The 14,738-nt window shown below is 33.3% G+C and overlaps 2 protein-coding genes across 2 annotated transcripts in view; one reads left to right on the forward strand and one right to left on the reverse strand.

Annotated features, from left to right (window-relative positions):
• The first annotated feature begins 5,841 nt into the window (after positions 1–5,841).
• PMCH (pro-melanin concentrating hormone) lies at positions 5,842–7,575 on the forward strand. Its single transcript, XM_043881378.1, has 3 exons — positions 5,842–6,505; positions 6,856–7,054; positions 7,340–7,575. Exons 1-3 carry the CDS (start codon positions 6,257–6,259, stop codon positions 7,387–7,389), a joined length of 498 nt encoding a protein of 165 aa, XP_043737313.1. The 5' UTR covers positions 5,842–6,256; the 3' UTR covers positions 7,390–7,575.
• LOC122680225 (PARP1 binding protein) overlaps positions 7,334–14,738 on the reverse strand; it is a 61,375-nt gene continuing 53,970 nt past the window's right edge. The window contains exons 10-11 of the mRNA XM_043881374.1: positions 8,589–8,724; positions 7,334–8,117 (exon numbers count right to left, since the gene is read on the reverse strand). Of these exons, the coding sequence (XP_043737309.1) occupies positions 7,777–8,117; positions 8,589–8,724 (477 nt within the window). The 3' untranslated portion in view covers positions 7,334–7,776. The remainder of the gene's footprint in view (positions 8,118–8,588; positions 8,725–14,738) is intronic.

Consider the following 14,738-nt stretch of genomic DNA (forward strand, 5'->3'; position numbering starts at 1 on the left):
ACTACTTGTGCAGAGAAGACCTCTCAGTAAAAAACACCTTAAAATGCTAAGTATGGCTAGACTGGCGGTAAAATAAGGAAAGCAAGAGGACCAGAAAAAAGGAAGTACAACATTTCACAGGAGTGGACAAGGACTAGAGCCTGCATTTTCTCTGAGAGATTCTATGAATTCCTGGTGTCCTAGCACTTGGTGTTAATAGCCCACATATGCTGGAACAGAGGACAAAACTTAGGAATCATGTAAAAAGAGAGACCAGATCAGAAACTCCCACTTAAAGCTCAGAACCCCCATAAGGAAGTACACGAGAAAGAAAATCAGCTAGTACAAGGAAATATGCCTGTGTCAGGAATGGTTCTGAGAAAAGAGGGGGAAAATTATACACACACACACACACACACACACACATATATACACACACATATATACATACACACACATATATACACACACACACACACATAGATATAATATATATACACACACACACCCCTACATCCCAAAGAATTCCTAATGACAAAAGAATATTCGCTTAGTTTAAGATTTGCACTGACTCTGGGGCCTAAAAAAGTCTCAAGAAGAAATTTTGGTTTGAAGTGGCCCTGGACTGATACTGTTCCAGGTGCCTGGCAGAAGAAAACACAGGAATTTCAAAAATTCCTTGGGATGCAGTTCAATGAATATATGCACAAAATGAAAATTCACTGAATACATGAAGAAGATACCATGAGCTACGATCAGCAGAAATAACAAACTGTAGAATCAAACAAGCAAAGACAGCAGACATTGGATAACTAGATACAAATATAAAATGTTTAAAAATAAATATTAATGTTAAACAGATTTAAAGCAATAAAACAGATTGAAAATATGAATAAAAATAGAAAACCTAACTGAACCAGGCAGATCTGAAAAGGAACCACCTAGAACTTTAAAAAATATAAGAAGTTAAATTAAAAGCTCAATACACAGTTTAAACGGCAGATTAAATACAAGTGAAAGTGTACAGGTGAACTGAAATACAATGCTGAAGAAATTATTTAAAGTGTAGCACAGAGAAAGAAAGAAAAATAGGAAACAGAGGTTATAAGATATGGAGCAGGCAGGTCCAATACAAGAGAACAAGAGAGAAGCAATATTCAAAGCAATAATACCTAAAAAAAAAGCAAACAAAACAAAGAAAAAACAAACGTCTCCTCTTTGGGATTTCTATGGCAGTCCAGCAGTTAAGACTCTGCCCTTCTACTGCAGTGGGCATGGGTTCAATCCCCGGTCAGGGAACTAAGACCCTGCATGCAGCGCAGTGCAGCCAAAAAAAAAAGAAGAAAAAGAAAGAAATATTAAGTAATACTTTTCTAGAACTCATGAAAAACATCAACCCTCAGATTCAAGAATTTAAGCCGGCATAAATTATAAGAAACTCATGCCCAGACACATCATATGAAACTGCAGAACACTGAAGCCAAAGAGAAGATTTTAAAAGCAGTTAGATAGAATAGAGATTACCTATAAAGGAATCATGATTAAAACCAATAGCTAAAAAAATAAATAAATAAATAAAAAGTAAAATAAAATAAAACCAATAGCTGAATTTTCTGCAGCAACAATGAAAACCAAAAGAACTGAAATAAAATAAAGTACTAAGGGAAAACAATCATCAAATGAGTAATTGTATAGTCATGAAAGTATTTTTCAAGAACAGCAAAAGCCATTTAATTAAAACAAAACTTTTTAAAATGTTTTTATTTTGTTTATTACTAACAGAACTTCACTAAGTTAGCATCTAACTTAGTATACTTCAAAAACATGTACTTCAAAAAGAAGATAAATGGTTATCCAAAGAAGATCTCAGCTATAAAAGGAAATGGTGGGGAAATTATAGTAAACTTGTAGGTAAATCTAAACCAGTGTTAAATGCATAAAATAATAAGTGAAAGTCACTCGGTTGTGTCCGACTCTTTGCGACCCCACGGACTGTCTGTGGAATTCTCTAGGCCAGAATACTGGAGTGGATAGCCTCTCCCTTCTCCAAGGGATCTTCTCAACCCCGAACCCAGGTCTCCTGCATTGCAGGCGGATTCTTTGCCAGCTGAGCCACAAGGGAAGCCCAAGAATACTGGAGTGGGTAGCCTATCCCTTCTCCAGATCTTCCCCACCCAGGAATTGAACCGGGGTCTCCTGCATTGCAGGCGGATTCTTTACCAACTGAGCTCTCAGGGGAGCCCATAATATATTAAATAATCCCTAATTTGTTTCATTAAAAAAATCAAGATAGAACTTAAATCTTTGAAAATAATAGCATACAAATTAGGAATAGTGGTGACCAGATTTAAAGATTTTAAGGTCTTTACATTATTTGGGAGGAGGACAAAAATACTGATAACTTTAAATAAATGTAAATAACTGAAGATGATACTAAAATGTCTAGTGAAGTGTTAGTGAAAGTGTTATTTGCCGGGTAGTCCTTAAAAGAATGTATATATGTGGGAGTATCATTGATTTACAACATTGTGTTAATTTCAGGTGTAGAGCAAAATGATTCAGTTATACACCCATATATGTACATAACTATATCCTTTTTTAATTTTTTTCCATTTTAGGTTATTACAGGATATTGAACATAGTTGCTTGTGCTACAGAAAATCCTGGTTTACAAAGTTGGCTTTAAAACAAACTAAAAACCCCCAACTACAACAATAACAAACATTAGTTAAGATCAATCCTACCTAAAAGAACAAAAAATATATTAAATTTAAATCAGAAGACAATAAAGGGAAAGAGAAAACATATTAGAACCAATAAAAATCACAAAAGAAAGTAGCACTGAATATTAGTAACTCAATAAACAAGATAAATGTAAATGGACTAAACTCTCCAAGTAAAAGACAAAGACGACTGTCAGACAAAATATTCCAAATTCAGCTATATGATATTTACAACAGACACATATAAAGCATACAGATGACACAGGAAAAGTGATAGTAAAAGACACATTATTACAGCTAAAGAGGGTCATGATACATGGTTTAAGGCAAAACAATTTCTACTTTTAATGTCCTAATAAGCTCAAAATAAATGAAGCAAACATTGCAAACTAGAAATAGAATGAAATAAACCCATTATCATAATGAAAGATTTGCAAGTATTTCTCTACAACTGATAATTCATGCAGACAAAAAATTAGTAAGACAAACAAGATTTGAACAACATATTATCATGTTGTCAATAGAAGAAAGGAAAATTACAGATCAGTCTCACTAATGATAATAAATGCAAAATGCATAAGTCAAATATTACCAAATTGAACTCAATAATATTTTAAAAGGTTTGTTTCATAAATACATGGTTGGCTTAATATGGGAAAAATCTGTTCACTTTCTAAATGAACGAATGGCAGAGAAAAAATAAAAATTATCTCAAGAGATGCAGAAAAAGCATTCAATAATATTCAACAATTCATGATAAAAATTATTTGTAAGCTAAAAATAGAAAAGAACATCCTGCAAGTTATAAAGGGCGCCTACAAAAAAATCTAGAGCAAACATTATATTCAATGATGAAAAGTTAAAAGCAAAAAAAAAAAAAAAGCATTCTCTGTAAAATCAGCAATACTGCAAAGAATTATTATTTCCATATCCAACATTCACGGTTTGAGTCAGTCTGTTTGCACATATGGACAGACAGAGATAAACACACACAAACACACACACTTGCAAGAGGGAAATAATATATCATTACTATTTATATCAACTGTCTTCAAAGGAAATCCCAAAGAATTAATATAAACTACTGAATTAAAGAATTATTGCTACTATGGAATTCAAGATTTTAACAAGTGTTTTGTATTTAAGAACACTAGAGAAAAGTCAACTGCATGTGTACAAACCAACAATAATGTTAGAAAAGGTAAATTTTTAAAAGATACCACTTATAATAACTAAAAATAAAGAACTTAATTAAATTATGTAATTAATCACTCAGTTGAGTCCAACTCTTTGCAAGGCCATGGACTATAGCCCGCCAGGCTCCTCTAACCCTGGGACTGTCCAGGCAAGAATACTGGAGTGGGTTGCCATTTCCTCCTCCAGGGGACCTCCCCGACCCAGGGATCAAACCCAAGTCTCCTGCATTGTCAAGTGGGCCCTTTACCACTAGTGTGACCTGGGAAGATTATAAACAAGTACAATTCTTGCAACAAAGATATATAAGAAAAAGAAAAGAAGGAAACAATAAAATATCATTAAAAGATCAAGGAAGATCTTAATAAATATGGAAAAGTACCATGTCCATGAATAAGTAAATTTTCTTAAAAGTGTCAATTCACCTCCAAAATTAATCTGTAGAACGGATGCAGTTCCCTTCAAAATTCCAAGATTTACATGGAAAAGAAACGGACAAAATCAGCCAAGAAACTTCTACAGAAGAAAAACTGGTCCCTGAGTAGAGGGCTGAGAAACTTGACCTACCAGATATCAGAAGTTATTTCAAAATTATAACAATTAATACTGTAGATTTGGCAGTAGAATAGAGAGTTCAGAAAGAGACCTACACATACATAGAAACCTAATACGCTGCAGAGATGGCATTGCAGATTGGCAGGAAGAACATGAGTTATTTGAGAAATTAAGGACGTCTGGAGTAAGTTAAAATTTAGCTCTTAAACAGAAGATTCTAGATGAATTAAGAATTTAAATGTGAAAGTCAAAACATTTAAACTTTTAGAAAATATAGAAATATGTTAATGATCTCAGGGTTTGGAAGGACTTCCAAATAACAGCATATTAAAAATATTAGCCACAAAAAGCACACAAAAAATTAAAACATTAAAATTTAGGAGCTCGGTTCACCAAAAGACATCATGAAGGGATTCAAAAGATAAGACATAATGTAATAAAAAAAATCAAAACACATAACAAAGATTAATATCCAACATATATTAAACTTCCATAAATCAACAAGAAAAAAATAACCCAATAATGAAAAATTTTTTCTTTAAATGGTATTTTACATAGTCCAACCTCCTTGGTAATTAGAGAAATAAACATTAAATGATAATAAGATACCCAAGTGTTAAGTAGAACCTACAGCAGTAAGAACTCTCATACCTTGCAGGTGGGGGCTTAAACTGGCTACTACTATTTTGTAACCATGTCAGCATTAAAAAAGCTGAAATGCACATACTGTATGACCCAGCAATGCCAAAACTAGAAATATAGCCTAGAAAAACTATAGCACATATATACCAGAAGAATATATACAAGAATGTATTCTCTTACTTGGCAGGGTCACCATTAGAAATTAACTCTGAAATGTTTAATTAAAAATTATACAACACTCTCATTATCCAAAATGAAGGTTTATGGACAATGTAAATATTCTCTTTATGGACCTGCTAAATTCACTAATAAATATTAGTAATAATCTTCTGTAAATACAAAGATAGAAACACATCCGATAGGTCAATCTTAGATATAGCACATGTGACCTTTTTTTCACACTCACAGGCATATATACTTTAAACATCAAAGACTACTCCAAGCATTTATGGAAAAAAAAAAGTCTTGTTGAAGATTATTTCAATTTAATCAGGATTGAAACTTTGACCCTTATAATCTTGAGTGAAGGGCTTTCCAGGTGTCAATAGTGGTAATGAACCCACCTGCCAATGCAAGAGTCGCAGGTTCTATCCCTGGGTTGGGACGATCCCCTGGAGTAGGAAATGGCAACCCTCTCCAGTATCCTTGCCTGGAAAATTCCAGGACAGAGGAGGCTGGTGGGCTACAGTCCATGGGGTCGCAAAGAGTTGGGCATGACTGAGGATGAGCACATACACACATCCTGAGTGAAAGAAGTAACTTTAATATTGTACTTAATTGAAAATATACAGAAGGAAACAATATAAACAAGAATATGGAGAGTCTGATGTCCTGCGGTCTTGCTTAATAAGAACTCATTTTCAAGAGACTATAATCTCCTCAACACAAAGCTTTCTACCAAGGATCTTAATAATAAGATTCTGAGAAAATTCACACTCAAACAAGATGCCACTAAAACCAAAACAATGTGGGTATTACCAGCTATACAAAAGGTTGGTTTCTATCTGATGAGTCATTTCTAAAGTGATGAAAGTTTTTCAAGTGCTTTCTATTCAGGCTGGAAAATATATAAAGGCAAGAATCATTTACAAAGCAGGATGACTGAGAAATTTCACTTCATTTTATACATCCTTGTCTGACTCTATGCAAACATCAAACTAAGGATGGCAAAAATGAGTTTCTCTTCCTACATATTAATACTAACTTTTTCTTTGCTTTCTCAAGGCATTTCATTTTCAGCATCCAAGTCGATAAGAAATTTAGAAGATGACATGGTATTTAAAACGTTGAGGCTGGGGAAAGCCTTTCAGAAGGAAGATACCGCAGAAAAATCAATTGTTGTTCCTTCCCTGGAGCAATATAAAAATGATGAGAGCAGTTTCATGAATGATGAAGAAAACAAAAATTCAAAGGTAAGTGGAAATGTGACTTGTCCTTTATTTCAATGGAAATTTGAATGATCTTTATGAATCCTTTGAAAGTAAAGTTGATACTTTTATAAGTAGAAGCATGTGAAAAAAAGTCACAGTATGCATTAGAACAATTAAACAAATTTCGTACATACCAGGTTGTTCTTCCATTCTGGGAAATGTCTCTTATTAAAAAAGTTTTTACTCCCTGAAAATCTTGTATCTAAAGTATTTCTTAAAGAGTCAAAACAGTGCAGGGCATCTTTAAATTGATCAATAGGAATATTACACAATGTATTATAGTTCCATTCCCAATAGAACAGTTAAAACACAAATCAACCTTTTCTTTACAGAATGCGGGTTCCAAACATAATTTCTTAAATCATGGCCTGCCACTGAATCTGGCTATAAAACCTTATCTTGCACTAAAAGGATCTGTAGCTTTTCCAGCTGAGAATGAAGTTCAAAATACTGAATCAACACAAGAAAAGAGAGAAATTGGGGATGAAGAAAACTCAGCTAAGTTTCCTATAGGAAGGAGAGATTTTGACAGTGAGTAGTTTTTTAAAAATTGAATTCTTATACCTTAATATCATAAAATAGAACTTTGAATTTAACTGAATTTGGGTCCAATCATAACAAAATCAAACAAGACCATGGTTCAACTTGTACTTGATATTAAGTAACTCCTGCAAAAGATGTGAAATTAAAAAGTATTTAATTAGTTATTATAATTGTAATTTACTCAGATTAGCTATACTAGATCCATTCTTTTATTTCTAATCAACTTTGTGTGATACTAGTCCTTTAAACAATTTAATTTTTTTTTTCCTTCAGTGCTCAGGTGTATGCTGGGACGAGTCTATCGACCTTGTTGGCAAGTCTGATGCCTGTTGGTCCACATCATCATTTGAAAAGAAAGCAAAATCATTTAATTGCCTCTCGGGAAAGAAGCCCTTAATGTTACTATGATTTGTATTATTTTAAATGTCTGTCTTAAAAGAAAGTGGAATTAAGTTACGCCTAAATGATTGCTTTACTTGTGCATTAAACTTTACGAATTTTCTGCAAAATTATGACTTACTAGTATTTTTTTAAAACAATGCTTAACATGTTAACCATACGTACACTGCAGACCAAAATAATAAAGCACTATAACTTACACCTTCATTGCTTAAAAATTAAGTAAAAGAATTTGGTAAATGGTTTTATATATATATATATATATATATATATATATATATACACAAACCTAAAGAACATAAAAGATAATTTCATAGCCTAAAAAACTGAGTCAACTTCGTCTGGCCAGTGATCAATTTGTCCTTGGTGGTACATCTGTTGCTTTTTGCAACTCTGAGTAGTTTACCATTCCATTTATTCTGCAAATCTTTTGATGTCTTGGGTATCTTAACAATTTTGTGTTGAAGTGGTTCATTTCCATTATCACAGAGAATATTTTCATCATCCAAATCCACCTGTTTCCTTTTTGAGCTTGTATTTCCTGTCAGACTACTTGATTTTCTTGCTACTTTTTCTTTTTTACTTCTGCCCACATGAACATTTCCAGAACTTGTTCCAATTGTTGGTCTTCCAACAGAAGAATTTACACCTTCTGTTATGCAAGATGAAAAGAGAAAAGAAATTATATAATACTTAAAATTATTACACATGAGATTTTACAAAATTTTTAAACAGATAAAGAATATTTTAAAACTTATGATTTACAATCAAATAATGCTATAAATTACATTACTAACAGATACAGCAATATTACTATCACATTTCTTTTCATTTTACCATATCACTTTTCATCCCTACAAACAATAAATTTGCTTTGTCTGAATGCACAACACAATCCTTAAATGTTACTACAAGTTATTTCTTAAATACATTTAGCTAAATCAAACTAAGTCCTAATTCTATACACCAATTTGTACTTAGATATAACTTTTAAAATAAACTCATCTTTAAAAATATAAACTTTTACATTACAAAAAAAAAAAAAATCTAGTTTTACTTAAGTTAAAACCAATTAGTACACTAGAATTAAACTGTTGTTAAGTTGTTTAATTAGGTCAATTACCAGAAAGGTCATTTTCCATGTGAAGAACACATAACGGCTTTGATGCTGAATTAACATTATTCCATTTATCCTTGCTTATCATGCAGTCATCTTTATAAGTACAGGCAAACTGAGATCTAATTAAGGTTTGCTTCGTCTAGTAACAAGAAGAAAGAAGAAGAAAATATGCAATTTACCCTTTATTTTGACATACTTTTTCATCTATATAGAAATATATTCTGCAGTAATTGAGGTACCATAAAAATTCCCCTTAAAAATTTCATTATCTATTGGGAAATTTCATCATCTATCTATTTAATCCTGAATATTCCATAGTTTGCAAACTCATTCACTGCTACAATTAGCATTTTTGTTTTGTTTTTTTAGTAATAGCTGTTTTGTGTATGTTTTTGATAATTTTTGTAAAAGCCTACCAAATCAATTATAAACTCTACAAAGCCCTTTGCTACACATTTCTATGTCCGAGTTGCTTTAGAAAGTGGGTTTTATTATAAGTTTAATAATGATATACATGATATAAACAATCCTAGAAAAATAGAAGCTTTTAATCTTAACAAATTACAGACTAAACTCTTTTAGAAAAAAAAAGAAATTAGAGAAATTAAGGAAGGGAGAGATACTAGGATGAAATAGAGAAATAGAAGGTAAAAGCAAAAATAGGCAACTAACAAAGAAACAAGGTAAAACAGTGCTGAGTGAAAGGCTTTGTTTAATTAAAAACTTGAATATTTAGAAAATTAAGAAATAAGATGGGCTTCTCTGGTGGCTCAGTAGTAAAGAATCTGCCTGAAATGCAGGAGACGTGGAATCAATCCCTGGGTCAGGAAGATCCCCTGGAGAAGGAAATGGCTGCCCACTCCAGTATTCTTTCCTGGGAAAAGCCATGGACAAAGAAGCCCACAGGCTACAGTCCATAGGATTGCAAAAGAGTCAGACAGGACTTTAATGACTAAACAACAACAAACAAGAAGATCTGACCAAGTGATTTAATTGTTGAGTATTCAAAGTATACTCCTGTAATTATCTTAAAACATGAGAAATAGGAGAAAATTAGAAAGCTAAATTTAATTCTTAAGCACTGAAAAGGATGTCAAGAAAACACTTTTGGAAATGCATTCTGTAAACATAAAACCAGTGGCTGTTTTAAGAACAGGAATTAATTTCGAAACAAAGTAATCTACACAGACAATGCAAATTTCAACAATTGCAGCTGCTGTATAATGCCATTTAGTTATTATAATAGTGAGATTTCTCCAGATAATTAGAAATCATCTCAAATCCTTTTCAGAAATAAACAAGTTTAAATTTCAAATACATAATTAAATAAAGAGGACTTCAACAATTAAAAATTAATACTTCAAAGTATAACTACATCATGCTGAACAAAGCTCAGAGCATGTATTGATACATTTCACGAAGTCTAAAACAGCACAATTTTATATTACATATTCAGTAATTATACATTGTGTTTTATATTCAGAAAGATAACTGCATTAACCCCCTCAGATGTTTGCAGAGATAATGGCAGTGAAACCCACTGACTATAATTTAGAAGAAATTAGAATAGTCCCCAGTCCAGCTGCTTCATAAAAGCAAGTTTTCTCAGGATGACAAATTTTATATCTTTTTGAGTAATGGTATTTATGAGAGCCTCTAACTCCCAGAATACTAAAAATTATGTTTAATTTGCTTGAAGATTCAGACAATTAGAATTTATCTTCCATTTAAGCACAAAAATATACAAAATTGAAAAAATGTAAAATGTAAAAGATCAAAAACTATTTTTTTCAAAAGTGAAATACAGTAGGCTTTGACAATGGATGGAGCTATAGTCCAAGATCTTCATGAATCCACAAGAATGCAACTACAATTAAATAGGTTCTACCATGAGATGCCCTAAAATACAATTGAAGGCTTTAACTAGGGATTTACCTTTAATCCCTTTCTGGATTGTATTAATTTCATAAGTAGAGAATTAAAACAATTAATAAAGTTATTAAAATAGTTAATAAAATAAATTTTATATTACATCATATCATTACTGTAGTAAATTATCCAAAAACTTTTACTTCCATCCACAAAACCAATACTAACTGTTGATATACTTTTACACAATGTTTCTTTCATTTCACCAAGGTAACTGTCTATATAGAAAACTATAAATTTACTGCTTGCAAAGAGTTATAAAGAGCATGGTTAAGACCATGAAAGCAAACGGACGCTAAGTGGCTGGCAAGGAGCACTCCCATAATATCCAGATAGTGATGCACCTACAGGTGACTTGAGGGACTTCAACCTCCCACTACAAACCCTGCATCAATACCACTTTTTTGTGTGTGCTCAGTCACTCAGACGTGTCTGATTCTTTGCGACCCCATGGACTGTAGCCCACCAGGCTCCTCTGTTTATGAGATTCTCCAGGCAAGAATACTGGAGTGGGTAGCCATTCCCTTCTCCAGGAGATCTTCCTGACCCAGAGATCAAATCCAGGTATCCTGCAGGCAAACCCAAGATCTGCAGGCAGCTTCTTTACCGTCTGAGCCACCAGGGAAGCCCTAGTATCACTCATAAAACACTCTACATAAAAATACAATAATTATATTATTGAACACAGACAATTGACATTGTCTCGATCTTATACTTCATATGAATAAAAATTTCTCTAGAAAGTTATTTTTACTAATTTTAAACTTACATCTGAGTAAAAACCTCTCTTTGCTATATAAACACAGTTGTAAAATAAGTTCCATAGCCCTCTTGACAACTAGATTTCTTCTCTTCAGGCCACCAATAGAAATTCTCTAGTCTTTAGCCAGAATAGGCCAGTTTCAGAAAACTAGTGTTATAAGGCAATGAATTCTTAAAATACTGATAACAAGTTGATATGAGAGAGGAAATTAGTTAGCCACTATATTTACCATGAAAAACATTATTTATAAACATAACAAAATACAAGAGAGAACCATAATGGTGCTATGGTAACACTGCAATATTTATATCCAAAACTGAAAGTATTTATATTGAGCATATTTTTTTTTTTTTGGTACGAGATTCTATGTGAGTTTTCTCTCTGCTCTGTACAAATATCTTTTTTAATCAACTATCACTTATTAGGTTCCAACTATGTAACAGGCACATGGAATACTAGATTACTAGGATGGCTCCTATAATCACAAAGACACTCTACTTATAAAATTTGCTGTTGACACACAGCTGGAAGAAATAATAAATTGGATAATAGAATCAAGACTGAAAAGATCTCAGAAGGCTAGAACAATAAGTAGAAAATAACAAAATGAAAATGAATGAGGATAAACAAAGTCCTATATTTAAGTTCAAAATACCAATTACAGATGTACAGGATGAGAACCTGACTTAAAAACATATGAAAAAGACCTAGAGATTTTAATTGATCATGAACTTGACTGGAGCCAACATTGTGATATCCAACTAAGAAATACACATAAAAAGACAAGACGATATGATGCAAAAGGCATCAGATTTGCCATTAAAAGACCTGGCTTCTTATACTGGCCCTATCACTTACTAACTAGATGATCTTGGGTAAACTTCAAAACCTCTCACTTATCCACACATATATGGGAATATTTGCCTCACAGAGTTGTCAAGATTAAGTGAAGTGAAAAATATGAAAGAGTTATATATAATTCTAAAGAGATATGTAGATACTATATAGTTATTAATGTAGTAACACATAAAGAGAGTATTCCTACAGAGTAGGAAATCTATTGAATTAGGTTTCTCAGGACCCAGTCAACTTTAAAATGATTCTAGGAATGTAGTTCAAAAAATGAACTTACAGTCAGCTTCTTCATTTCAGTTATTAAAACAATACAAGCTACACTGACTTGTATTTATAACTTAAAAGACATTGCTTTTCCTTTGTTCATAAAAGTTGAATTTTTCTGCACCAGATTAGTGGCTACATAGAACTGAGATTACTTCCTGCTGCAAATTTTCCAAATCTCTCTTGTGTATTTGATTTGGAATCACAAATAAGCAAAACAATTCCCTTCTGAAAGTGCTTTTGAAGTACTAAACAAATAAGAATAATGTTCAGATTCATACATGGCTGTTAAAATCATTTTATGTTCAAGTCACATGAGAGAAAAGGATTCAAAGTTTTCCTTTGTAGAGTGATTTCCCCCCTTTGGAAAGATTTCTATCCACAGTAAAATTGCAATGAACTTCAAACTTGCCAAGAATTGGAAAAGTCCTTCTGCCACAACTTTTTTTTAAATTGAAATTATTAGTAGGTTCCCAGTTTAAGGAAAATAGTACTTCACAAAGGAAAGCCTGACTCCAGTTAAATTAAGACAAATGAGTCCAAATATTGAAAAATCACAGAAACTTCCAGTTAGCTCTATTAATAAGAAAATGAAATTTCTAAGCCCCCATTATACTGATAAATTTTACTAACAAGTTTGGAAATTACTCAACATACTTAATTTGACATATAACTATTCAAAATTTATCTTTTCATTCTTACAATACCACATTTTCGAAAGAAAAGAGATCTGCTATGTTTTTTTTAATAATTTATTTATTGTTGATTGTGCTGGGCCTTTGTTGTTGCAGGCTTGTCTCTAGTTGTGGTGAGCGGGGCTACTCTCTAGTAGCAACGCAAGGGCTTCTCACTGCAGTGGCTTCTCTTGTTGAAGAGGACAGGCTACATAGGGCTCCTAGGCTCTAGAGCACAGGCTTAATAGTTGTGGCACATGGACTTAGTTGCTCCACGGCATGTGGGATTCTCCCAGATAAGGGATCACACCTGTGTCTCCTGCACTGGCAGGCGAATGCTTTACCACTAAGCTACCAGGAAAGCCTAAGATTTGCTATCCTTAGTGAAATATGAACTTGTGAGTATATCAAATGATCCATTTCTTTATCAATAAAATTCCATTTAACTTTGCTAAATAACAGAAAGATAATATTATGACCTAGGTAATAGCATGATATTTTTATGACTCCTTATTACAATTACTATGCCTTCATTTACTCTTTAGAAACAGCACAAACTTTGAAGTTGTTGTTGTTCAGTCACCAAGTCCTATCCAACTCTTTGCAACCCCATGGACTGCAGCACGCCAGGCTTCCCTGTCCCTCACCATCTCCAGGAGTTTGCCCAAGTTCATGTCTATTGAACTGGTGATGCCATCCAACCATCTCAACCTCTATCACACTCTTCTCCTTCTGCCTTCAATCTTTCCCAGCATCAGGGTCTTTTCCAACAAGTCAGCTCTTGGCATCAGGCGGCCGAAGTACTGGAGCTTCAGCATCAGTCCTTTCAGTGAGTATTCAGGGTTGATTTCCTTTAAGATTGACTGGTTTGATTTCCTTGCTGTCCAAAGGACTCTCAAGTCTCTTCCAGCACCACAGTTCGAAAGCATCAATTCTTCAGGTCTCTGCCTTCTTTATGGTCCAATTCTCACATCTGTACATGACAACTAGAAGTCTTACATCTAAATACAATCCTTACTTTGATACTTAATAGGTATATGGACTGGAAAATAATGCCTTCTAGACTTCAGCAAGGATTAATTGGAATGAGGTAAATCAGATGTCTAGTATAACACTTAGAAGGTACGCAATAAATTCCACCCTCATTCCGTCAGTCAAAATGAGTTCAAATTTTAATTCAAACTAATATAAACATCCCATATTCATTCTAATGAAAAATACTGTTCAGTCACCTTCTTAAAGAGACTTATACTGATCATTCTCTTTAAAACCAAAACATACACAAAGGAACATATCTCCTTATAACCCTTCCCAGCTTTATTTCCCTTCATAGCACTGATAACCATCTAATACATTGATACAATATAATTATTTTATTTATTTTCTGCCTCTCCCAGCTAAAAGGTAAGCTCCATGAACAAAACCTTAGTTCGCCAACCGATGGTGTGCTCTGGTCCTCTTATGGTGCTCTCCATCCCACAGGGTGAGGAGTAAGTCCACAGGAGACTATGGCCTCTCTTTTTAGATCCTGTTCTAAGGGCCCTAGAATTCCTTGCTCAAACTGTCAATGTGCTGGGCCAGCACTGGCCTCTTCCTCTCGGAAGGGCTTACTGCTTATGACAAGGGTGTTGGGGAGTGGGATGTGTATGTTTCTGGGTGGAGGATCTC

Source organism: Cervus elaphus, chromosome 22, assembly GCF_910594005.1.
Source record: "Cervus elaphus chromosome 22, mCerEla1.1, whole genome shotgun sequence".
NCBI classification, from domain to species: domain Eukaryota; kingdom Metazoa; phylum Chordata; class Mammalia; order Artiodactyla; family Cervidae; genus Cervus; species Cervus elaphus.

Bases quoted from the DNA above. Each gene is read 5' to 3' on its own strand.
- PMCH (XM_043881378.1), top strand. From the start codon at position 6,257: ATGGCAAAAATGAGTTTCTCTTCCTACATATTAATACTAACTTTTTCT. The intron at 6,506-6,855 runs GTAAGTGGAAAT...TTTTCTTTACAG, and splicing joins AAGAAAACAAAAATTCAAAG to AATGCGGGTTCCAAACATAA. The intron at 7,055-7,339 runs GTGAGTAGTTTT...TTTTTCCTTCAG, and splicing joins AGGAAGGAGAGATTTTGACA to TGCTCAGGTGTATGCTGGGA.